The following is a 24,934-nucleotide window of genomic DNA, read 5'->3' as shown; positions in this document are numbered from 1 at the left end:
CTTTCAGGTTACAGTTAGTGATAATGGTGATCCTCCATTAGTTTCAACCACACGTATTGTTGTTAAAGTGCTTGATGTTAATGATCATGGCCCTACTTTCTTCCAAAGGTTGCAGCGTTGTTACATTCCTCAGATGGCCAAACAAGGACCGACTCCTTGTCAAGTATTAAAATTTCTTGATTGAATGAATCAATAAAAAAAATTTCAAATTGTTATTTGCTTTTTAAAAAAAAACTTTTTTTAGAATAATTGAGTTGGCATAGTTTTTACTTGATCATATATTTATTTATTTATTACAGTTTTAAAATTTTTATCAGGCATCTATATATCTGTTACAAGTTTGATTATTACAGGTTCTTGCATCAGACGAAGATTCTGGTCCAAATGGGGACATTTCTTATGTTCTCTCTGAAGGGTCTAGTGCCCACTTATTCCGAATTCATCCGAAAACTGGGGTAATATACAGTCAGGGACCTGTAAAAGGAGGTCAACAATATGAGCTTCTGGTACTTTATATTTCTTTTTAAAATATTTAAGAGCATTTAAATAGATTGTAACCATTTATATACTGTATCCAGCTAAGGAATTCAAACAAAATCTGTGCATACCAGTTCTAAGAAACAAAATAATTCCAATTTATATAATATTGGAAAATTGGACCTCAAATATAATTAAATGTTGGATGTTTTTTTTAAATAATTAATTTGGTTCTTAATTATAAGAGTATTTTTTACATATTCAGTTTCAATATTATTATTTCTTCCAAAAAATATTTAAGTGCTCTGCTTTGGTCTAAAATGATTTAAATCCCATCACTGATACCATTAAATATTTAAAATATGTAGTTTAGTCTTAAAAAAATTGAATGATTATGATGAATTTTATGGGTTATTGGGATCGAGATACATTACTTAAATTTTTTGAAAAATACAAGTATTGTTTTGAATTGTTTGTGCTGTTGTACCATACAAAAAGAGGCACAAGAAAGGTTCACAAATTAACTATGGATTTTTTGAAAACTTATTGATTTTAATTTTTAATTGCTAAAATTATTACATCAATATTCAGAAGAAAAAAATTTTTTTTTAAAGGTTACTGCATCAGATGGTGGGAAACCTTCCCTTAGTTCAAATTCAAGAATCATATTAGAAGTTATTTCAATTCCAGTCAGCAGTAAAAGCCCACCTGTTATTCAACCACTTGAATCTCAATCACTTGTAATATCAGAAAGTGAAAAAGTTGGTAACTTAGTGGCCATGATTCAAGCCGATGATCCTGATGGAGATAGCTTGTGGTATTCTATATCAGGTACTTCTATTTGCTATGCACTTAAATTGTAATGTGAAAACATTTATTGATGAGAAGTTTATTTTTAAGATTCTTTGAAATGGAATTATCTTTAGTACTTATTAAAAGAATGAAATTACGATTAAGAGTATAAGAGTAACATTCTATATATTGTATTATTTAAGAGTTGAATATGAAATTCTGTGTTGTTTTAACAATTTCTAAGAATCGTTAAAAAATAAATTTGCTTAAATAAAAACTACAACATGTGCTTTTTTTCCTTTAACATAGTATTTTAAAATGAGTACATATTATTTATTATTATTTTTATAATAGAACCCATATTTAAGAAGTAGCTTTGGATATCAAAAATTATTTGTTAAATCCAGTTGCTTGCTAAATCAAAATTCAAGAATTAGGTTGTACAAAAAAATTATTACATGAGTTGCTTCTAGATAATCTTTATTGAAAAATGAAAATATATTCATCTATCATAAGATTTTGTCTTATAACAAATTTTATAACAGCAAAACAACAAAATTTTATATAACAAAATCTTATAACAACAAAATTTTGTCTTATAAAATTTTGTTAATAACAATTAATAATCCAAGTTTTGTTAAAAAAAAAATTTATGAGTGAAATGTTTAATTACTTTTATTTTCTATTGCTTTAAAAAATTGTTCAAGATCTTATAAGGATTCTACCGCTCTAGAACAGTGCACAAAATAAGAAAGTAAATACCCTGAATTTTAGATCTTATTATAACCTTTCTTAAGCCTTAAATATGCTAATTAATAAGTGCAGACTATATTTTTAGTTACAAAATCAGACTCAAAATCTTACTTTCTCTGAACAAACATTGGTGGATTTGGATTCTTGACTCTTAAAATATGGGGCTACCTGCAATCTTGAAAATTTGATCTCAATTATTTAGGCTAGAAAGCGGTTTAAAGTTTAGGTCCCTTAACATTAATTTTAATTTTTGCCTATTTCGTTATGTCTTGAAAAGTTTGTAAGCAAATCAAAAACTTTTGAATTGTGAAGTACACTACCGGTCAAAAGTTTGCGAAAATTTTGAAATCTGCAAAGAAAAGGTTTAAATTCAAATGTTCATAGAACTGCGAAAAATCATTCAAATTGCATGAAAATTTGATATGTTCTAAAGTGAACCCTCTACTGTTAGTTACATGTGATCAAATTGCAATACTTTGTTTTCTGCAAACTGAATCCAGCTTTTCATCACGGATTGCTTTTATGGTGAAAAAATTTTTTAAGTTTGAACACTTGCCAAACTTGCAAAAAAAAAAATTTTTATACTTTCTGTGAATGGAAAATAGTTGTTTGAACCGTTCTATGTAAGCCCTCAAAATTTCAGATTGATTCGATTTTTTTTTGACGAAGTTATAGAATTTTGGAAAACATGTGTACTTTTCTCTATTTTTGAGCATTTCACATATGCAGTCTTTCGGTCTATACATCTTCTACCAAAGAACTTTTCAATTTTAATGTCTTCTATATTTTCAAATAATTAATATTTATTATAAAACAAATACTCTTATTCATTATTGTAATTATTATTGTTTATATTTATTGCTTATATGTATTAGTTTTGTTGTGATATTTTTACTTTACATTAAATTAAAATAAAAAGTTATAACAATAATTACATAAATAATTCTAAAAAAATAGCAACAATAGTATAAAAAATTTGCATTTTTACCAAACTATTTTATTTACAACAGGTCAAATATTTAACATATTCTTATTCGTATTTTGTAATTAAATAAATTAACATTTAAATCTTAGATTCCTCGAACAATCCACATTTTGCTTTTATTATAGCCTTACATATGCGTTGCATTCATTCTAACAAACCATTAATCACTTCAAGTGATAAAGAGTTCCATTCCTGTTGCAAAATGTCCCATAACTGATTTTGATTCGAAATATCAGAGCATCGTTTGCAAGAACAAACAAATTTTCGATGAAATGGGACATCTATGAGATATTGTTTTAATTATATTCATAATAAATTCTTTGTAATAACAATAATTAAAATAATGAATAAGAATATTTGTTTTATAATCAATATTAATTATTTGAAAATATGGAAAACATTAAAATTAAAAAGTTCTTTGCTAGAAGATGTATAGACCAAAAGACCGCATATGTGGAATGCTCAAAAATCGAGAAAAGTACACATGTTTTTCAAAATTCTATAACTTCGTCAAAAAAAGTCAAATCCATCTGAAATTTTGAAGGCTTACATAGAACGGTTCAAACAACTATTTTCTATTAACAGAAAGTACCAAAACTATTTTTTTTTTTTGCTAGTTTGGCAAGTGTTCAAACTTCACAACTTTTTTCACTATGGAAACAACCCATGATGAAAAGCTGGATTCAGTTCGTAAAAAACGAAGTATTGCAATTTGATCATATGTAACTAAATGTAGAGGGTTCACTTTAGAGCATATCAAATTTTCATGCAATTTGAATGATTTTTCGCAGTTCCATGAACATTTGAATTTAGACCATTTTTTTGTAGATTTCAAAATTTTCACAAACTTTTGGTCGGTAGTGTATATAAACTTTTTCAACAATTTAGTCCACATAATTTTAAATAGTACTAAAATTCAAAATATGAATTACATAAAATTATCTTTAAATAAACAAATTTTATAAATTTATTAGCCAAAACATTTGCTGCGATTCGATATAGCATATAAACATTCAATCTAGCATAATATTCAAAAACTAAAATTGACATAAAGGAGAACAAAATTTTGATCACTCTTCTGACTAACCATATTTTTGATATTGCAACCATTCAATCCAGATCATAAAGTGTTCTTGATTATTCTTTGCAAGTATACAATTTTATTTCTAATGCATATTTTGTGTAATTTTGCTTAGGACAAAAATAAAATTTTTACACCATCTTCTAAGTAAAAGAGTTAGTATGAATATGTTGACAACTATTTAATAGCAGAAAATAGCAGATTAAAGAACAACATGAAGAATTAAATGGAATTAATTTTAAAAATTTTGCATTGTAAATTTTACAAAAATAAAAGTCACTAACAATATTTTTTTGTCTTTTCTAAATATAAATGAAGTTAGAACTTATTAAGAAGCTTATTTGTGATTGTTTAGAGGTTCATAAAGTCCTAAAATGTCTCTTCAAACCTGAATATGCTATATCATGATTTTGTCAAATGCAGAATGATATATTTAAATTTGACCATAACAATCCTATCTTGATACTTTTCAAAAATGTGTAGTCTACCATTTTTCGGAATCAATATTTTTCAAATAAAACTATTTGTCTCTAAGTTTTGTCTGACCCAAATGTTAACTCAATACTATTTGATATCAAAAGTCTTTTATAGTGTATGTTTCCAATTTTATAAAATAACTTTTTTTTAAAAATAATGATGCAAAATTATATATAGTGATACATCAACCTTTCTTTTATTGTTCCTTTTTTTTATTACAGGTGGAAATGTTGGTGATATGTTCATGATTCAGTCAAAAGGTGGAGCTGTTTTACTTGCTCGAAAATTAAAATGGGAAGTTCATCCTATGTATAATCTTAGCATTGCTGTCACAGATGGCATTTATTCAGTATCTACTTTTGTAAGTATCATTTGCATTATGTTTACCAATGCACTTCATTAATTATTTCTGATTCAGCCAAGAGCAGTTTAAATATCCTACTAAGTTGTAATTATATAGATTTGAAAACCAAGAAAAAGTAACTTCTTGTTACTTTTACATAAATTATGTACTTAAACTTACATAAATCATGTCCTTAAACTTACATAAATCATGTCCTTAAGAAATTGTACTATTTATTTCATTGCTTAAATCTAATCAACTTAACTAGTTTTTATTAATAAACGTTAATTATTTATAAGAGTTCTTAAGAAAACAATATTAGAGTTAAATCTATATCTTTTTGTTTCCCCTACTTGAAAAAATTATTGCTATTAAATTGTGTAAGTCAAAAATTAATTACAAACCTATATACTTTTAAATTTTTAATTCTTTCCTGGTTGTGCTTATATGCTATTAAACTATTTCAATAACAAAAGGTTATTTTGGTTTCAAAATTTTACTTATAAATATTTTTATAAATAAATTTTTTTTTTTTTAGTTATCAATTAAAGTTATGAGTATTAACAACTATATGCCAGAATTCTTGGAACATACCTACAAAGTTCAAATTGCTGAAAACAGTCCAGTGGATACTGAAATTTTGAAACTAGAAGCATTTGATAGAGATCAAGACAAACGTTTGCTTTACACTATTCACAATAGGTAATTAATATTTTTTATTTGAAGTTAGAAGTTGGTTGGCCATTTGGTTCTTGATATTAGAAAAGAATAAGCTTAAAGCAATTATTGTTACTAAAATTCTTTATGCACCAAAGAAACATTGTTTGTGTTTATTATGCATTAATAACCTCCTGTATGCTTTTCAAATAAGCAAATGTGGAGGTATTCTTGTGATTTCTTCTTTCAGGTGTATATTCGTTTTCAATTTATGGAAAAATCCAGATGAAAAAGGTATCTTTTTACATGCAGAGTCATCAAAAGATTAAAAGATACTTATTTAATTATCCTTAATATTTATAATTAAACCGATTTTTAAAGCATTTTTAATCTTTATTTTATTTAAGTATATTAAGCTTATTAATAAATTAACTTGATATTTTTAAATGAAATAAATATATTATGTAAATTGTTAAATTTATATATATTTTTATTTTTACTTTTTCTAGTGCTAGTCCTTACAGTATCTCCAAATTTCGTTTGGATTCAAGAACTGGAATACTTTCTGTTGCTCAACCTTTAGACCATGAAACTGCTCAACGTCACATACTTACAGTAGCTGTTATGGATAGTGGGACTCCTTCAAAACGCTGTTTTACAAGGTTAGAAATAAATGTATTTGATCATAATGATCATGCTCCGCAATTTTTAACAAGCATGTTTGAAGGTCAAGTATTTGAAACAGCTGCTATTGGTACATCAGTCTTACAAGTCATTGCTATTGATAGAGACAAAGGAAAAAATGCTCAACTAAGCTATTCAGTTGTATCAGGTAAACATTAATTATTATTTATAAATATTAATTATTTTAAATCAACTTAATTTTACTTGTTTTTTTTTCTCTGAATAATTAAAAACAAATTGAAAATGGTGCTGTGTTTATTTTAAAAAAAAAATTGATTAATCTCAAAGAAAATATTTTTTTCTTAAATATTCTTAACCACTTATTAACACAATAAGTTTAATAATTTCTAAAACAAGTATATCTTCAAGTTACCAGTGGGTAAGAGTTGTGTATGATGGATATTGATTAAGTTATTCTATCTTTCTGAAGAGTCTTATAACCAGTTAAGGAGAGAACTTTTTTTAACGAATTTGGCCCTGTAACGAAAATTAAAAAAAAGACTGTATATGCCTAATTATATATACTTGGGCTTAAATAAGTTAAAGAAATTTTCAAGATATAGCTAACAGTAACTAAAACTAATCAATAAAATTTTTTGTTAAATTTTCCTTTCCCATTGATTTTTATATCTTTTTTTTTTCAAAAAAAAACATATGTAGTATTTTTTTTTTACTTTGTAATTCTTCATCGAATTTTTGTGCTTAAATTCCATGAATTAGGCCGTATTTGAATTTTTCTCTTTATTTATTATTTCAAGTTAACTTATCCCTTTAATTTTATAATTCCTGGAACATTTTTTTTCTTTTTACAAGAAGGCTTATATTAGCTTTGTCATAAATTTCTGTCAAAAAATATTAAATAAATTTTTTGGTTTTGTTTACATTGTAGCTAAAAATAGTTGTTAAGAATAACAATTAATAACTTAATGTTTATCAAATTAATGAAAATGTTCATTTTCCCAGGAAATGTTGGTGGAGCTTTCTATATTGATCCTACTCTTGGTATAATACAAGTTTCTCACACTCTGGACAGAAATTCGATGTCTGAGTATTTTCTAAGTGTTAGAGCTATAGATCATGGAGATTCACCTTTAAATGGAAGTGTAAATGTTCACATTATAATTACTGTTTCAGATAATGCACCACCCAAGTTTGATAAATCTGAATATGTTATTGAACTGTTTGAGAATGGTAGAAGTGAAACTAAAGTTGTTGGAGTTACAGCTACTTGTCGTTCTTCTGTATATTATGAAATTATTGATGGTAATGAAGAAGACAGTTTTACAATCAATCCTACCTCTGGTGTTATTCTTACTACAAAATCTTTAGATTATGAAACAAATGTGTTTTTTAATTTAACTGTGCGTTCTACAAATATGGTTGGAACATCTGCTGAAACTATGGTTCTTATCCATGTCTTAGATCGCAATGATAATCACCCATATTTCCTTGAAACTGAAGTTGTAGGATTTGTCAGTGAAGCTGTAGATGCTGATAGCATCGTGCTTGATCAATCTAATCTTCCATTAGTAGTGGCTGCTGCTGATAAAGATTCTGAGCTTAATGCAGTTTTGTTTTATAAAATTGTGGAAAAATCTGCTAATTTATATTTTCGGATTGATTCCAGCACAGGTAAGCCATTTACTTTCGATTTAAATATCCTAGCTCACTGTTATTTTTTATAAAAATTATCATTAAACATTTTAAAGACCTATTTGCTTAAAATTTATTACTATTATTTTTAATTATCCTTATTTAAAACAAAAAATCCAATCTTTCTCTAAATTAACAAGTTCTTGACATGTTTGCAGCACATATGAAATAATTTAACTCAATGGAGCATTCTATAAAATTATGTTGTGAATATGACGTTAGTATCACATAATTGTACAATCTGTAAAGAATCTAGCACTAAATAAGTTTCATTCATTTTGTTGATATAATCTTTCAAGAAATTGCAATATTGAATGTAGACAAGCTTTAAAAATAATTAAATTTTTTCATACATGGTAAATTATGTTCTTGCATTAACAATAAGTTTTAAAATGTATTCATCAAAAAAATTTCTCATAGAATTCCAGGATTAGCAAATTTTTAACAATTGACTGTTTTATCCAGTTTTTACCATTGTTATCATATCAAAAAATCCTTTTTGTCATAGTTTTTTACATTTGTCAAAAATGCAAAATTTTGGTGTAGAAAATAATTATTAGCTATTATAAATTTGAAGTAATTATAAATAAAAATATGGTACACAAAAAAAAGAATTTCCCTGAATGACTTTTGATAATTTTTGTTTTCTAATGATCAGATTTTCACATACTAGGACTCAATCATAATTGTTCCAGGGGTGACCTCAAACATGCTAATTAATTAGTGCAGATGATTATTAACCCCCTGGCGGTTTAGCGAATGGGCAAAATTGGGAAAATGTTTCTCCCCAATACACCACTTTTCTATCTAATAACGTGGGAAAACCGGTTTTGCTGTGCGGAGAAGACTGGTGGTTAAAATACGATATTTTACGTGCAGAACCGTCAGTGGGTTAAGTTACGAAATCAGACACAAAGACATGCTTTCTCTGAATAAACATACTTTTTTTTGGTGGATTATAATTTTTTACCTCCAGATTATAGGGAGTAGCTGCAATCTGGCTAATATGGTCCCAATAGCTTGGTCAGGAAATCATTCCAAAATTTGGACACAATTTTGCATTTTGCGTATTTCTCTTTATCGTAAGAATTTGTTGTGCTAATCGAAAAAATTTGGCACAGATTCCATTCTAGAAATAATTTTTTATTACTTTATTTAATAATAGTAAAAAAATTTTATTGTAAGTTATACAAATTTTTACATCGTTTTAATGAATGCAATTTTATAAGGTAAAATATAAACAACAGTAAATATAATGAACACATAAGGTAAAATACTCAATTCCTGAGGAACTATTATATCGATTTTGTCAAATTTTGACTTAAAATTCATTTATCCAAAGATAATTCCATGCAAAAAATAAATTTTCGTAAATATTCTTTATTATTATGTTATTTTAATTATAGTGAAAGAAATTTTGAGTTGTGAGGTATAAAATTTTTTTTGTCATTTTAAAGTACGTAATTTTTCATGAAAATACAAAATTTTAACGAATTTTAGTTCCTGAAAAATCGAATTTTAAATATGCGATTTCTTTATATACTTTTTTATCTATTCTTGATGTATTATATTTATAGCTTGTATTATAGCTTGCTTTATAATTTTATTCTTTAAAAAATGTATGCCTCATTTTAATCTATTATACCTGTAATTCATATAAGGAATTTAAATTGCTGCCCAACAACCCTTACATCAGTTTTACAATTCCTTTGTTATTCTATATTTTATGCTTTAACCTTTTTTTTGTTGGTTTTTTGTTATAAACCTACAATAATTTTTATAGGTGCAATCAGTACATCTCAAGTCTTAGATCATGAAAAATTTTCCAATTTTACTTTTACTGTTCAAGTAACTGACATGGGAAAACCTCATCTTAGTGCTATAATTCCTGCCACAGTGACTATATATATAGCTGATATTAATGACTGCCCTCCTCAATTTGAACATCCTTCTTATGCAGCTACTGTTCTTTTACCAACTCATCAAGGTGTAGTAGTCATAACTGTGAAAGCAACAGATCCTGATACTGTTGCAACTACCTCAATTAAGTATAATATTGTCTCAGGAAATTATGGGGAAAAATTTGCAATTGATGAGGATACTGGAGAAATAGTTGTTAAAAGTCCTGAAGATATGAATGAAGAATATCAACTTGTAGTCTCAGCTAGTGACAGTGAATATGAAGCCAGTTCTAAAGTGTCGATAAAAGTAAAAGAATCTCGAAGAAGCTCACTTCGTTTCAGCAAACCAAAATATACTGCTAAAGTTGAGGAGAATTCTGCAAAAGTTGTTACAGTTGCTGTTATAACAGTTATAGGTTCATCTCTCAATGAACATTTGAGTTTTAAAATATTGAATCCTTCTGAAATGTTTGAAGTAGGATCAACTTCAGGTGTTGTGAGAACTAAAGGAATACCATTTGATCGTGAAACACAGAATTTTTTTACTCTAGTTGTTGAAGTAAAAAGTGAATTAACAAACCCAGTACAAATAGCTCATATTTTAGTTGAAGTTACCATCACTGATGTGAATGATAATCCTCCTATTTTTGTGAACTTGCCATATTATTCAGTTGTACCAATGGAAGCTCAAAAGGGTTATATTGTTCGCAAGGTAATTTATTTATTTTTGCTTGTTTTGAGTATTGAAATACTTTGAATGAAACTAGTGAACCAGTTTTTTTTTCAAACATTTTGAGTACATTAATGTAGAACAGCCTTCACATATTCTATGTTGCATTTGTGATTTGTAGATAAAAAAATAAAAATTATAATTTTTCATGATAAAATTCATTTAAGCTGATCAAATTTATTTTATAGCTGATTTTTTTAATTATTATTTTATATGACTTAAATAGCACAAAATTATTGCTATTAATATTTATTTGTTGCTATTTTTTGCATGTTTTATTAAGTTTTATATTACAAGATTTTAAAAACAATACCCTGCAATTTGATAGCTTTTGTTTATTAAAACATTTGTATCAACTAACCAGAAAAGCTCTCAAAGAGAATTTTTTAGCTGTTCATTTCATTCTCATAATTATATTTAATAAAGTATTTACGATTTTTCATCTAAGATTCAGAGCCAGCGCCGTTCCTGGGGTGGGGTAATTTTGTGCGCCCCTATATACTATGCTTAAATTTTGATGATAAGGCCAAATTTTCATAATCATTTTTAGTTTGAGGTTTAAACTTAATAGTTTCCTTATAGACTAAAGTCACTTTAGTGTAAGTGTTTGATTATGAAAATGGGCGTAATAAAATAAAACAACGAAAAAATATGACAAAAAATTTATTTTTTACATCAAATAAAATAGACTATTAACGTACAATATAGGTCATAAATAAAACACGTCCATTCGGAAATTAACAAAAAATCTAATATAACTCAATTCACTCAACTGAGTGAATTGAGTTAAAACTCTCAAACGGCGCTCAACGCAAACAAATCCGTTAACTTGAAAATGTGCAAGATCTGTCTAATACCTAAGTACCTAATTATCAAATAACAAGGTAGCTTTAGAACATAACATGTCTTGCTTTTGCAGATGCAAGCTCATTGATCATTTCATTGTGATCGATGACTTCACATATTTTATTTTCGATTGAAATAACAGCTAAATCTGAAAGCCTTTCCTGGCACATCGAAGTTCTCAAATAAGATTTTACAAGTTTTAGCTTTGAAAAACTCCTTTCGCCAGACGCAACAGAAATCGGCAGCGTCAAAAATATCCTTAATGCTATAGACAGGTTTGGAAACAAAGACTGCAAATTTTTCTTGGTTATATAATTCAGAATATCTATGGGTGAGTCTGAGGTATTGCGAGAGTCTTTGACAGGAATAGTTGAATTTGGCGCCCCTTAAATTGGGCGCCTGCGTGCGGGGCATTCGCTGCATACCCGCCAGGAACGGCACTGTTCAGAGCATTAACTTAATATCGACCATTTTAACTAAATTATCTCTTTTTTTTCCTTCTTTTTTTTTAGTTTTGTTATATCTCAAAAGAGAAGTTCATTTAATTTAGAAATAAATCTATAATTAATTGTTTGTAACTTTTATAGGTTCATGCCATTGATTTAGACCTTGGAGAAAATAGTAAAGTGCATTATGAGCTTGTAGAAGGTGACAATAAAACTTTCAAAGTTGATAGGAATAGTGGGGAAATTATTCTGTTAAAACCAGTGGGATCACAAAATCTTGACCATGAGATAGTTGTTGCTGCTATTGATGGAGGTACTAACATATTAAAGTATTTTTCATGTTAATAACTAATCATTCGAACTATGTTTAAAAAAAAAGTTTCTGTATCATATTTAACACTTCAACTGTTAATTCTTTTTTTCAGATAAACCTCAACGAACAAAACTAATTTGCCTTTTCTTGTTCAATTAGGAAACTGTACATATAAAGAACAATATCATACAACTCTCCATGTTTAAGCAATGGTTTAAAATAAGATCATTTTTAAGGCTACTATAATTGTTGGTGTATACTTATTCAAATTTATTGAGTTCAAGTTATTATGAAACAACTTTTTTTATGGTGACAGCGGGTTAGATTTTTTTTCCTTATAATCAGAGCTGTGCATAAGGTTTTAGTTGCCCTGGATGAACCACAACCTATTGGTTGCATTTTTCATTTATTTAACACAGTAAATTTTGAAGAAGGAAATTATATGAATTGCAATTACAAGTATAAAATATTGCAAACTTATAAATTTGTAACATTAAAAAACGCAGTTACATTTTAAATTATATGGTAGCAATGTGAAATTTAAAAAAAATCAAATATAACAATGTGTACCGATTTTAAAATTTTAACAACTTTAATGATCTGCTTGAATAAATTGATTTTTTGCTTTCCTGGGGGATCAGCCAGTTAGCCATCCCACTAGTGTAACCCTCCCTATAATAATTATTGATGTATTTTAAATTATTATAATTTCATTCATAAAACCACTGCAGTTCTTTGAAATATTTTAAAAATCATATGATTATTTTAAAAGCTGAACCAATTGACAAATTCCTGAAGATTTTTTGTAAAATCCATTGCAATGGTTTTTTGAAATTTTGTTTTTGTAAATTACAGGCAACCCACCCATGAAGAGCACTGTAGATGTACCAATTCGCCTTATCAATAGAGATATGCCAGTGTTTCCCAAACAATATTATAATATATCAGTTGTGGAATCATTACGTTCTAAATCAGCTGTTCTTACTGTGCTGGCTGACAGTCCTGAAGGACGACAATTGATATACAGTATTGTTGATGGAAATACTCATGAAGATTTTGGTGTAAATTTTACTACTGGTAGGTAATGTTAATGCATATTAGAAATATTTACACATCAAAAAAAAATTTCATTAACATAAACAAAATGTGAATGTCATGTGTGTCTTTTCTTAGTTTTATTTACTTGCAATGTAGCTAGTGTTTTAAGAAAAGCTACAATTCGTTTTAAAAAATTTTCATGGAATGTAGTTGTTGGCTTTAATATTTTCCAAGAAATTTTTTTTTTATATTTCTAATATTTGTTACTACAAATTACTTCCATTATGTTTACATTACAGAAGGATTAATTTCTATGGCTTTTCTTCTTTTAGTCGCTGTTTGAGTGTAAATACTTAATTTAGAAAAAAAGAAAACTTTTAAATCTTTCTTTTTTCTAGGTGTTTAAATATTACATTTTCTAGATTATGCTATATAAAGTAACTTTCCTAATTATTAAAGAAAAAATATATAATTTTTCAAATCAAATCTCATTTTATTTAAAGTTATATAATGTCTTTAATTTTATACAGCTAAAAAATAATAACTTACTTATTTTTAATTTTACAGTTTTCATTTCTTCTTATTTTAATAAAGGAAATTAAATAAATATTTAATTATAAAATCAACCAACTGTTTAAAAAAATTTTTAATCTTTTCTATGCAGTATTTTGTATTTTATATCATTGAGAAACATTTTACTTCACTTTATTGTGCAAAGCTTTTGTGCAAGCAGTTGTATTGTGAAGAAAACACTTTAAACATCTTCCAAAATATATTTTGTGTCAACGTACATAAATTCTCTTACTTAAAATACAACATTGTGTTTTGCAACATTTTTTTCCTCTAGATTTCTTTTTTCTGCAAGCTCTACTGATAATCGTGTTTATGACATTAATAAGACTATTTTTCATGCACCCTTTTATTTTTATTTATTTGGATTAAGTTAATTTTTTCCACACAGTGATTATTTATAATTTAAAGTAAAGTAATAAATGTGCAAGTTTCTTCGTTGATGTTAATTTTGTTTGCTTCCTTCCCTTTTCTTGTAGAACATATGCATTTGTTTAATAAGTTTTTCAATTTTTGTGGCAATTTAAAATTTTATTATATATTTTAAATAAATTATTATTTTATGAAGATAATATCATTTAATTGGTTCTCATAAAGCAAAAAATATTTTTTATTTTTGTCATTAGCTTTCATTTTGAGCTTTTTTTTATTTATGTATATTTGTTTTAATGTTATTTTGTTTCATTTAATATGATTAATTTCTTTCTTTAACTTTTAATGAACATAAATCAGGTTTTATAGTTTATTATTTTTAAGCATGTATGATCATAAATTAACGTTCTTTTTTATAATCTTTCACCATTTAGACCCTGGTTATAGCAATGGGCCATGTGAGTACTTTTATTTTTGGTCTGATTTTTTTAAAGTATTTTCTAGACTTTCACTCATCCTACATTTCTGCACTATCCTGCTGACCCAAATAAATATTATACTACTCTATATGTTCACTAACCCTTCTCTCTCTATTCAGTTTATGCTTTAATTCTTCTATGTTGGAGACTTCTGAACGATACTAACTTTTCCTTAAAATGCGATAAGGCTAATAAATAACTTGTTAATCAAAACTCTGCCTCCTTTTTTTAAAATACATTAGTATCAGTAATTTTACTTGTACAGTTCTCTCATAGATTATGAGGAACATTACAAACCCACCTTAGAGAAAGGAACAGATAAGTGGATAAACTGTTAGGAATACAAGTCAAAAAGTTACATGCAGGCCTTATATTTGTTGCCTCAAAACCTCTTCCACTGTAATCTCCTCCCTTCACCCCTAAATGATTGTTGTTTTTAGATATGCTTTTATTGGCCATCTGCCAAGATTCTAATTATCTCTGGTAGAACTGTACTTGAAAATATTAACTTCTAAACCTGAAAACTTTTGTTTTGGATATTATATTTTTGTATATATGTATTAAAATGCATTTCTGTTATACATGTCCTGAGTTTCTATATTTTATTTTATGTTTGTTTACTTATCAACTTTTTGAATTGAAACTGTTTTAATTTTTTTTCACAACCTCATTTCTTTGTCAAATTTGGCTCAATGTTTAGAATTAGTTTTTATATTTTACTATTCAGAAAGTTCAAGTCATAGTAAGAGTCTAAGTTGACTAAAATAGGATTGCACTAGCTTTTGTAAAATAAAGGCTGAATTTTAGCTACTGTAAGAACTCTAGTTCCTGTGGGACACTAAAGTTAATTATTTTCCAAATTTTAAACTACAACTTAATTTTAAGAAAGTATACTTACAAACTAAAATTATTATCTTACCATTCAAATTTGCGAGGAAAAAGGCATGTTTGTTTACGTAAATGAGTTATACAATCAGATATGTGAATATGTTTAAGATATTATATATTGAAGAAGTGTTTCTAAAGTAATCCTTTATTAATTTGGGAATTCAAACCATAGTGCAAAGATTGAGAAATTTATGGAGATAGATAACTATATTTTTTGCAAAACCATCTAAAGGAATTCTTTTTATTAAATTTTTCCAAAAATTTCATTTTTAGCAAGCACTGTAGCACAATTATTTGAAAATGCCAATTACAAATAATTACCGAAAATAATTTCTTGCAAAAAGATATTATCAAACCTTCTTTAATTATCACCTCTAAACAATGACAACCTTTGAAGAATGACTATGTATTTATGTAACCAAACATCTCTCGTAGGATTTACATGAGAGAGAACCTCTGAACACAAATTTCTAAACAACCTCCACCTATTGCTAGCGTTAATTTACTTTCATGATGTATCTAATCAACTTTTTTATCTTTAATTTGCTATAATTTCAATTGACCATTACTAAATCATATTCCTTCAGCAGTCATTGCATTCCAGTCAGAACAATTTTTAAACATTCCTACAGAAGTCATTCATAGATACAATTTGGCAGTTAAATTCTGTGAACCACAGTTAACCTGCATGGGTGTTCTACATGAATCTTGTCCCAGCATTCATAGAGGGCAGTAATTCCTGATGCATCATTTGTTAGCTTTCATTTTATACAATTAGGGCAAATCATTTGCGCATGAGTAATTCATGTGCGCAAAAGTAATAACTTGTGTATGCATCTAACTAATGTTTTATGAATTATTTTTTTCCGTTGAGTTCTAAATACTGGTAAAGATAACTGAAACAGAAAAGCTCAAATTAATTACATTTAGGATGAAAGTGGTCATGTTTCAGTATTTTAGTAAATCAAATCATATAGTCTCGCTGAGAACTATTGTTTGGATATTTTACTATAGAATTTTCAACAACTACATCTTTGCTTTAGTACCTTTGTGTGTCATAGTTAAGTTGATAATTTTAAATTATAGTTCCAAAATTCATAGTAGATCATTTAAATTGTTTTTAAAAGAAAATAATTTAAACATGCAACTTTTTATTGTATAATATTAATTACTTAAATCGTTAGTTTCAGAATTTTTCACCCATTATTAAATTGTGTAACATATTATTATTTATTTATTTTTACTTGAATTTTTTTTAATGTAAAAGTTCTATAATTATGTGGAAAAAAAATTTATATGACAATTGATTCTTGAGTTTAGTTCAATTTACTCTAGATACTGGCGACAATTGGTGTACTTTAAATGGAAAGACAACATTAAGGGGTTCAAACTATTGAGCTTGCATTTTTTTAATTATTGGTGCCCTCTATATTTTAAAGATCAAGATTCTAAAAATATATTTTTTTTAAAAAGATATACTTATTAAGAATATGATAAAGGAAATAACCTTCAAAATTAAATTAAATTAAAGAACTTTATTTGTGAGAAGCATGAATTTTAGATGGTTGAAAGTATTTGCAGGAAAAGCATAAAAATTTGAAAATATGTTTGGCATAACACTTGAAAACTAATTTATAATAATATGAAATAATATTTTATAAAACATCAATAAAAGACTATTTATAACTCTGTATTTAATACTGCATTCTGGAAGAGAAAGAAACATTTATTTCAAACTAGCATACAAAGAATTATTAACATTTGCTATACTTAAAAATAATTTAATGGATAACTATAATTAATGAATAACTGTAATATAATAATGAATAATATATAAATTATAGTTATAAGGAGTAATTATAATTTATTATAACTATAATTAATGGATATAATTTAATGGATAACTTGATATATGTACATGCCATAATCAATTAAGTCCCACTCATAAAATTTTCTGTTTATATATTAGAAATAATTGAATTATAAATTTCTAAAAACTCTCTGAATTTCTAATAACATGTGTAGTTAATAAATGTTGTATACTTTTTAATATTTTTACATAAAATTATACTATTGCTTGTTATTTCAAAATGATTTGTTTTCATAGACTTGAGCTTCTTTTATTAAATAGAAAATATTAGCCCTAAATGGTTATCCCAATTCTACGTTTTGAAATAAGTAACTAATGTTCTATTGTGCAGAATAAGGCGATTCCTTTTTTAAGCATGCCCTACTTGGATTTTGTTTCATAAAGCTAATATGTCATTTTATCCAGTCCAATCATTTATTTATTTTTATTGTACATGCCTCTCCATTTCACACTTCATCTATACTCTTAAATTATATTGTAAAGGGTGTACTTATATTTTAACACAATTTATTAATAGGAAAATGAATTAAGCGAATGTTAGACTATGATGTTCACATTAATACTTCTTAACATGTCTTTCTCACTTTTTCGTTTATCTTTGCACTCTGTCGCATGCTGCTGTTTGAAATTGTTGTTTGTTTTAATAAGTTTCATAATGAATTTTTTACCTTAAATTTTTTAATTGTCTAATTTTAAAAATTGTTTTGTTGTTTTCTATTCTTCTAATGAAGCAAAATAAACTGTCAAATATTTAGAAAAGTTTTAATTATAATAATGAAACTTTTTAAGTAAAAAACACTTTGTGTATTTTTCTTACTAATAATCTAATTTTTATAAATGTTTTAGGCACTAAAATATTTATTAATAGTTTATATATATATATATATCCAAACGTAAATTCAAATTCTTAAGTGAAATTAATTAAACAGAAGGTAAAAATGAAAACAACCTTAAATACATTAATTCAAATTGGAATAGCGCTCAAGGCAGCTAAAACCAAATTCAAATCATATAAACTAGTAATAATATAAATTTACTCAAAAATAATTTAAATAAAAATTACTCAAAAATAGTTAAATAAAATTAAATAAAATTTAAATAAAATTAAATAAAATTTAAATAACACACAACTTTATTTAAATTTTATTTAATTTTATTTAACTATTTTTGAGTAATTTTTATTTAAATTATTTTTGAGTAAATTTATATTATTACTAGTATATATATATATATTCAGAGATTATTCGACACTTAAAGTTACGATTAAAGTACTATATGCATAACACTTTATATAATTATTTTTATAAATGTTTGGATTTTAACACTACTTCTTGCAAAACAATTCAATATCTCACAAAAATCAAGGCCCTCTATTTTTGGCAGAACTATTTACACTCCAAACCTCACAACTCTGGGCAAAATTGTATTAAATTTTCGGAGTCACTAACTTTTTTTCTTTTTTAATGAGATTTCTCTTGTGAAACCAGTTTTTCATTATCAAAAAGGAAACTAATATTCAGAAGGTTAATGAAATATGCAACTAATTCAAAGATACTTGTTTTTAATTCACTCCATTACTGTTGATCTGTTATTCTTTTGGTACAAAAGCCACTAAATAAAGAAATAATATTTAATAGATTTTGTTTTTATCAAGTGTCCAGAATATCAACATCCTAACTTCAAATAGAATATTAAATTTTTAATCTTGTTTTAAATTTTTTAAGCTGGAATAAAGCATTCACTTCATGGTTTAGGTGGAAATTATTTAAGGTGGAAAATATTTTTTACTCATCCGGTTAATTTTTATTACTCATCTATTAAAAGATAATATTCATAGTTTACATCATAGTAGAATGAAGTTTTATGAAAATCTAAAAATAAAAATACATCAATAGAGAATTGAGTAATGTAAAATATATAAGTTGTACTTAAATACAAATAATTGATACCAGACTTGTAGTTGACTACTAAAAGTGTTTATTGCTTATGAAATTGAGTCTATTCATTGTTTCTTATATTGTTATCATAGCACAGAAAGTTTGCTTGCATAACAATGTTGACAAAGGCAAAAGTTGATCTTTTTTCGTTGCTTCATTATCTACATTCCAACCTAAAAATCAACCACTTATGACTCACTCTCTTTGATAGTACCTTTGAGTGTGGTCAGTCAATTTCTCTTTTTTTGCAATATGTGACACTGACAGTGCCTCTTTGTAAAATGAAATGGGAAAATTGACCCAGTAAAAATTGTTTGTGGAAAATACCAATCTGAAACACTTTTCAAAGTAATCACCAGTGAGCTTATTTTTCTTACCTAGATACAGAAAGTTAGATGTATCTACTTTCTGAACTATGAATCTTCAAGAACAAAATTTTCATTTATTATAACATTTCAATTTGTTGGCTATATTGGCTATAGAATCTACAACATATGTGAGCGAATCTATGTTATATATGAGCCAATAGGAATCGGTAGATAGACAATTAAGCAGGCACACAAGCACATTTAAGGGGCATTCACAAATGGATGCGAAAAAATCACGAATGTGAGTTTGGAAATGGGAACAAGAACCTGGTTGATGAGTTTTTTGCGGGTAAATATATTTAACTAATAAGATTCTCGTTCGCATTTCCGAGTTCGCTTATATGAATTTTTCCCATCCACTGTGAATGGTCCCTCACACTTTTATAACAGATGAAATTCATTAAAAAATTTGCTATGTCTGATGGCCCGGGTGACAGATCATCAGCTGTTAGTTTCTTTAGCAGGTAGTCTGAGTATTATACATAGGAAATTATGGTACAATTCAGATGTATGTCAAGTGTAAGTAAATTGAGTAAAGTGTTTATCTTCCTGTAAAATTGTTGAAGCTATTGTATTTTTAATGTTTGTATTTTTCTTTTCTTTCATTCATATTAGGCATCATCTATGTGGTAGAAGAATTAGACTTTGAAACCACTCAGTATTACCATTTAACTATTAGAGCTACAGATTCTGTTTCTGGAGCATATGCAGATGTGTTAGTGCATATCAATATTGAAGATGTAAATGATAATCCACCTGTTTTTGAAAATTCTCATTATTCAGCATCTGTTTCTGAAGCAGTTCCTTTTGGTACATCTATTCTTCGTGTAAATGCTACAGATCGTGATTCAGGAAACAATCAAAGAGTTCAATATTTCATTATTGGAAATGCCACTACTTTTTTTCATGTTGAATCATCTGAAGGAATTGTTTTCATCAAACAGTCTTTAGATAGAGAAAGACAGGTACCTACAAGCTATAGCTATAATACTATATTTCACTATATTTGGGGAAATAATATTTTCATTGCACTGATACCTTTATTTCACTCAAAATGTAGTTTGTTTTAATTAAAATTAATAATATTTTCTAAATCCCAAAAAATAATTTTAAGTTTTTAAAATTTTTGACCTAATTTATGGTCAGAAAATTTATGAACTTACTTATTATATTCTAAAATTAAATCATCATAAAGTCAAAATAATTAACAACATAATGGTTTTTGCTAATGGGTTTTTTTTATACTTTTTCTTTTTAAAAGTTTTAAAATTTTTAAATAACTTTTGCAGAGCATAGCTAAATTTTGAGGAGCATAAATAATTTCTGCTTTATTCTTTTTAGGATTCTCATGATTTTCTTGTCATGGCTACAGACAGTGGTTCACCTGGTCTAAGTGCAACTACTACTATCCACATTGATGTTATTGACATGAATGACAATCCACCAAAATTTGAATATTATGACTATGATTGTATGATCAGTGAAAGTGCACAACGAGGTCAATTTGTGACTAGAGTAATTGCTTCAGACCCTGATGAGTCTGATCAGTCCAAACTGGTATATTCGATAGTTGGTGGTAATGAACAGCAAGCATTTGCTATAAATTCAATAACGGGTAAGTTAATCTGTCATTGTTAAAAAATACATATGCAGTACAGAACCCGTTATCCGGAAATCAGAAAACCAAAAAACCGGAACGAAATTTGATAAATTTTCCCGCCATTTTTGAAAGAAAAAAAAAAATTTTTTCCTCAGAAGATTTTAGGATTTTTCTTTCTTTTTTGAAAGATGTTTACCTTACCATCGTTTTGGAAATAATCATTAGTGTATTACTTCATCGTTTTTTCTTCTTTTTAAGATTATTTCCAAATTTTTTTTTTTAGTTGGGTTTAACAATTAAAAAAACGGTTTTTTGTAGCGATTCAGAAAACCGGAAAAATCAGTTATCCGGAATAGCGATGGTCCCGATCGTTCCGGATAATCGGTTCCCTACTATATCTTAGTTGTATGCTAGGGGCACACATAATTTAGTTGCATGCTAGGGCACATGCAGCAGGCAAGCTGTTCATGTTCAGCCTGCAGCAGCACCTGATCTTAATAAAAAATTATTATTAAAAAAAAACTTTTTTAAAAATTAAGAAAAAAATTTAATATTGCATTTAAATTCTCACTTTTTGACTCACTCAATTTGTGCTGACTCTATCATAAATTTAGCAGGTTCTTAGGGCTCTTTTTTGATAATTATTTCTACAAATTTGCACATGATTTTAAAAATGTAAATATTTTTTTACTTTACAATATCATTACAAGACATAAATTTCAAATTCACTTTTATAATCACTTTTTGAAGCCTCTTATTTGTGCTGATTTCATTGTAACTCCAACTGAGTCATTTTTTTTTTCTTTGGCTGCTATTGATATGGATTTTCACAAGGATTTTAAAATTCTGATATTTTTAGTAATATATTTTTACCACTGGTGAGTTTTGAATCTTACATTTGAATAATTATTTTATCAATTTTTGATTATTCATACAGTAAATCAGAGTGATCTTTTGCTTGTTTTTCTTTTTTGGCTATTTCACATAGTGTTGAAATTCCAATATTTTTAACTTTATATAGTTAGGACATTTTTAATTGATATCCGCTGAATCACATTTTGATGTACTTTATTTGTAAAAATTTCATTTCTGGCAGTTGGCACCATGCATTTCCACACGGTTGTTCAAGACCTGATATTTTTAATACAACAATGTTAGAACAAGCAAAAGTCAAATAAATGTTGCTATACGGAAATTTTTAACAGTTTACTGTTTTTAATTTTGTTTCTGATTTTTGTATCTTAAAAAGTGCTTAAACATTTAATACTTATCATTCATAAAATCTTGTATAATTCACTAAATATAATGTTCTAGAGTTGAAGTATTTTCCCAAATAAATGTTGAATCTTATTTGTGCTTTAATGATTTTGTTTTAGTTTGAACAATTTTAAACCCTCTAAATTTCTTTAATTAAAGTATTAAATTTGCATTTATATTTCTCAATAATGTTTTTTTTTGTTCGATTTTATGCAACTAAGTTAATTGATAAAAAGGATTTAATAAATTTTTTCATGATTGCTATTAACATGTCTAAATAAATGGGTATGCAGCCCTTCATTGGTCAACCTTCTGTGCAAATGGCCTTTCTTTCAAAAAAGTTGTTCTCCCCTAATTTATACCTAAGACATTAAAAAGACTCTACAAATCAGATATCTTTTGTTTTAAAGAATCAATTTTGTATTATATTATTTAATTTTCTGTCATATAATGCAATAACATGTACCATTTATGTTCTATCTTTTCTGAGTTTAAAATAGTTTTTTTTTTCAAGTGTTGGAAAAATTAAATTCTCCTACCTTTTTTTTATTTAACTGCTAATAAGGTTGAGTCGTTCAAAGTAATCCAATTATGCTTATATATTCGTTTAAAGCAAAAGGTAGCACAGATTGAGGATAATCATAATATACTCTTACCCCTTGATTTCTACAGTATTATAAATGAAGAAAAATTTGTAAAGTGTACAATATTTCCAAGTATGCATTTGTAACCTCTGTCTAAAAGTATAACCAGATTTTAAATCCACCCTCTGTTTTAATATTCAACTATCAGTGATGCAATTATTGAGTATTTGGACTTAAAATCTAGTTTGATTTAACAGATAAAGTTGTTGTGCTCTTAGTTTTGTAAATAATTTTTTAAGTTTGTATCTCTGTTTTCTCAATGTTTTTGCACATAAGAAATAATTAATTTTTCAAAAGAATTAGTTTTAAAACATTCAAGCAGTCGTGAATAACTTCAAAAAATTCATTTGATTAATAAACAAATTTTGTTTAGATAAAAGTCCATCACACTGTTTGTTATCTTAATGTCATTAAACAGATATTATGAAAGTTAAAAAATCTTTGTTTTACTTGCTATATGTGTTTTTTTTAATATGGCTCCTTTTTATTTATAGGTATTATTACTCTTTCAAATCTACATCAATTTAATAACCAGTCTATGTATCTCTTGAATGTTTCTGTTACTGATGGAGTGTATTCTGGCTATGCTAAAGTTAAAGTCAACATATTGAGTGAAAACAATAATTCCCCAATTTTTACTCGTACTGTTTATGAAGTTGCTGTTAAAGAGAATTTACCACCAGGTGCTCCTATTACTACAGTGAAGGCTGCAGACACTGATCGTGGTGAATATGGGAAAATAACTTATAGCATCGAAAGTCAAGTTTATAATAAAATATTTATGATCGATCCTGAAACTGGTAAGTGCAAAAAATAAATTTTAAACCAATAGTAGTTACTGTCCATTTTTATTTATACTAAGTGCTTATTAAACATGCTAAAATATTTAAAAAATCGATGTAAACTGTATATATTTTAGGGGTACTTTATGCCAGAATAAGTTTTGATAGAGAACGACATAAATTGTATGAAGTACCTATAGCAGCATTTGATGGTGGAGGAAGGCCTGGATACTCTACTGTACGCATTTCTGTTACAAATGACAATGATAATGCCCCTCTATTTGCTGTTGCTGAATATAGAGCTTATGTATATGAAAACACAACTATTGGAACTACAGTTCTACAGGTTTGTATTATTCTGATATTAGATATAAATTACTAATATAAATAATTTAATTTATAATGGCAAACGATACATTTATTAGACTGAGTCATTCATAACTTCTGTCAATAAATCTATTAATAAATCTTATTTTTAATTAAACGGTAAAATTATCATAGATGCAATTGTTTAGTTTTTTGTATTGTAGCTCTTTGCCTTTGACCATATAAATCAAATAAACAAGAAGCATCTTTCTCACATATGAAGACATCTTATGTTTTTAATTCAGCTTTCTTCTAGCGACTTTCAGTAAAAATGATATTTATGAATCAACTAAATAGTATTAATCTGTACTACATTTTTCTCTTTCTTTGGATAAACTTAATGGCATTACTTATAAAACTATGATATCACTATTTTAGTTTACTTTTAAAAATCTGACTGAAATTTAATTCTTTTTTTTTACGTTGCATTTGACAAAGAGATCAACTATAGTCTAAAAAGACTAGATTGTTTGTCACAAACACTAATTTAAACACCAATAGTGTTTAAACTATTAACAATAACTAATTGCAAAATTCAAATTATTAACAAACAAAGCATTAAAGCTGTACTGTGATATTTATACATTTAAAAAGTTTTCTTGGATATCAAATTTAGCTATTACTC

At 26.7% G+C, this 24,934-nt stretch overlaps 1 protein-coding gene across 7 annotated transcripts in view; it reads left to right on the top strand.

The window, feature by feature from the left end:
• The window catches only part of LOC107448983 (FAT atypical cadherin kugelei), a 653,420-nt gene that overhangs the window by 590,727 nt on the left and 37,759 nt on the right, over positions 1–24,934 (top strand). For 6 of the 7 annotated variants that reach the window (XM_043040631.3, XM_043040626.3, XM_087154412.1 and 3 more), the window contains 15 exons: positions 8–163; positions 354–506; positions 1,092–1,308; positions 4,787–4,926; positions 5,447–5,610; positions 6,075–6,397; positions 7,213–7,881; positions 9,686–10,515; positions 11,967–12,138; positions 12,994–13,215; positions 14,553–14,576; positions 20,276–20,625; positions 21,002–21,275; positions 23,656–23,961; positions 24,081–24,289. In XM_043040631.3, coding sequence (XP_042896565.2) covers positions 8–163; positions 354–506; positions 1,092–1,308; positions 4,787–4,926; positions 5,447–5,610; positions 6,075–6,397; positions 7,213–7,881; positions 9,686–10,515; positions 11,967–12,138; positions 12,994–13,215; positions 14,553–14,576; positions 20,276–20,625; positions 21,002–21,275; positions 23,656–23,961; positions 24,081–24,289 — 4,209 coding nt within the window. The remainder of the gene's footprint in view (positions 1–7; positions 164–353; positions 507–1,091; positions 1,309–4,786; positions 4,927–5,446; positions 5,611–6,074; positions 6,398–7,212; positions 7,882–9,685; positions 10,516–11,966; positions 12,139–12,993; positions 13,216–14,552; positions 14,577–20,275; positions 20,626–21,001; positions 21,276–23,655; positions 23,962–24,080; positions 24,290–24,934) is intronic. The other variant, XM_071187808.2, reaches the window with a different exon arrangement.

The sequence above is a fragment of the Parasteatoda tepidariorum genome, chromosome 11 (assembly GCF_982258835.1).
Source record: "Parasteatoda tepidariorum strain Cologne lab strain chromosome 11, Ptep-v5.0, whole genome shotgun sequence".
In the NCBI taxonomy this organism is placed as follows: Eukaryota; Metazoa; Arthropoda; class Arachnida; order Araneae; family Theridiidae; genus Parasteatoda; species Parasteatoda tepidariorum.
This window is presented reverse-complemented; position numbering and strand designations above follow the sequence as displayed.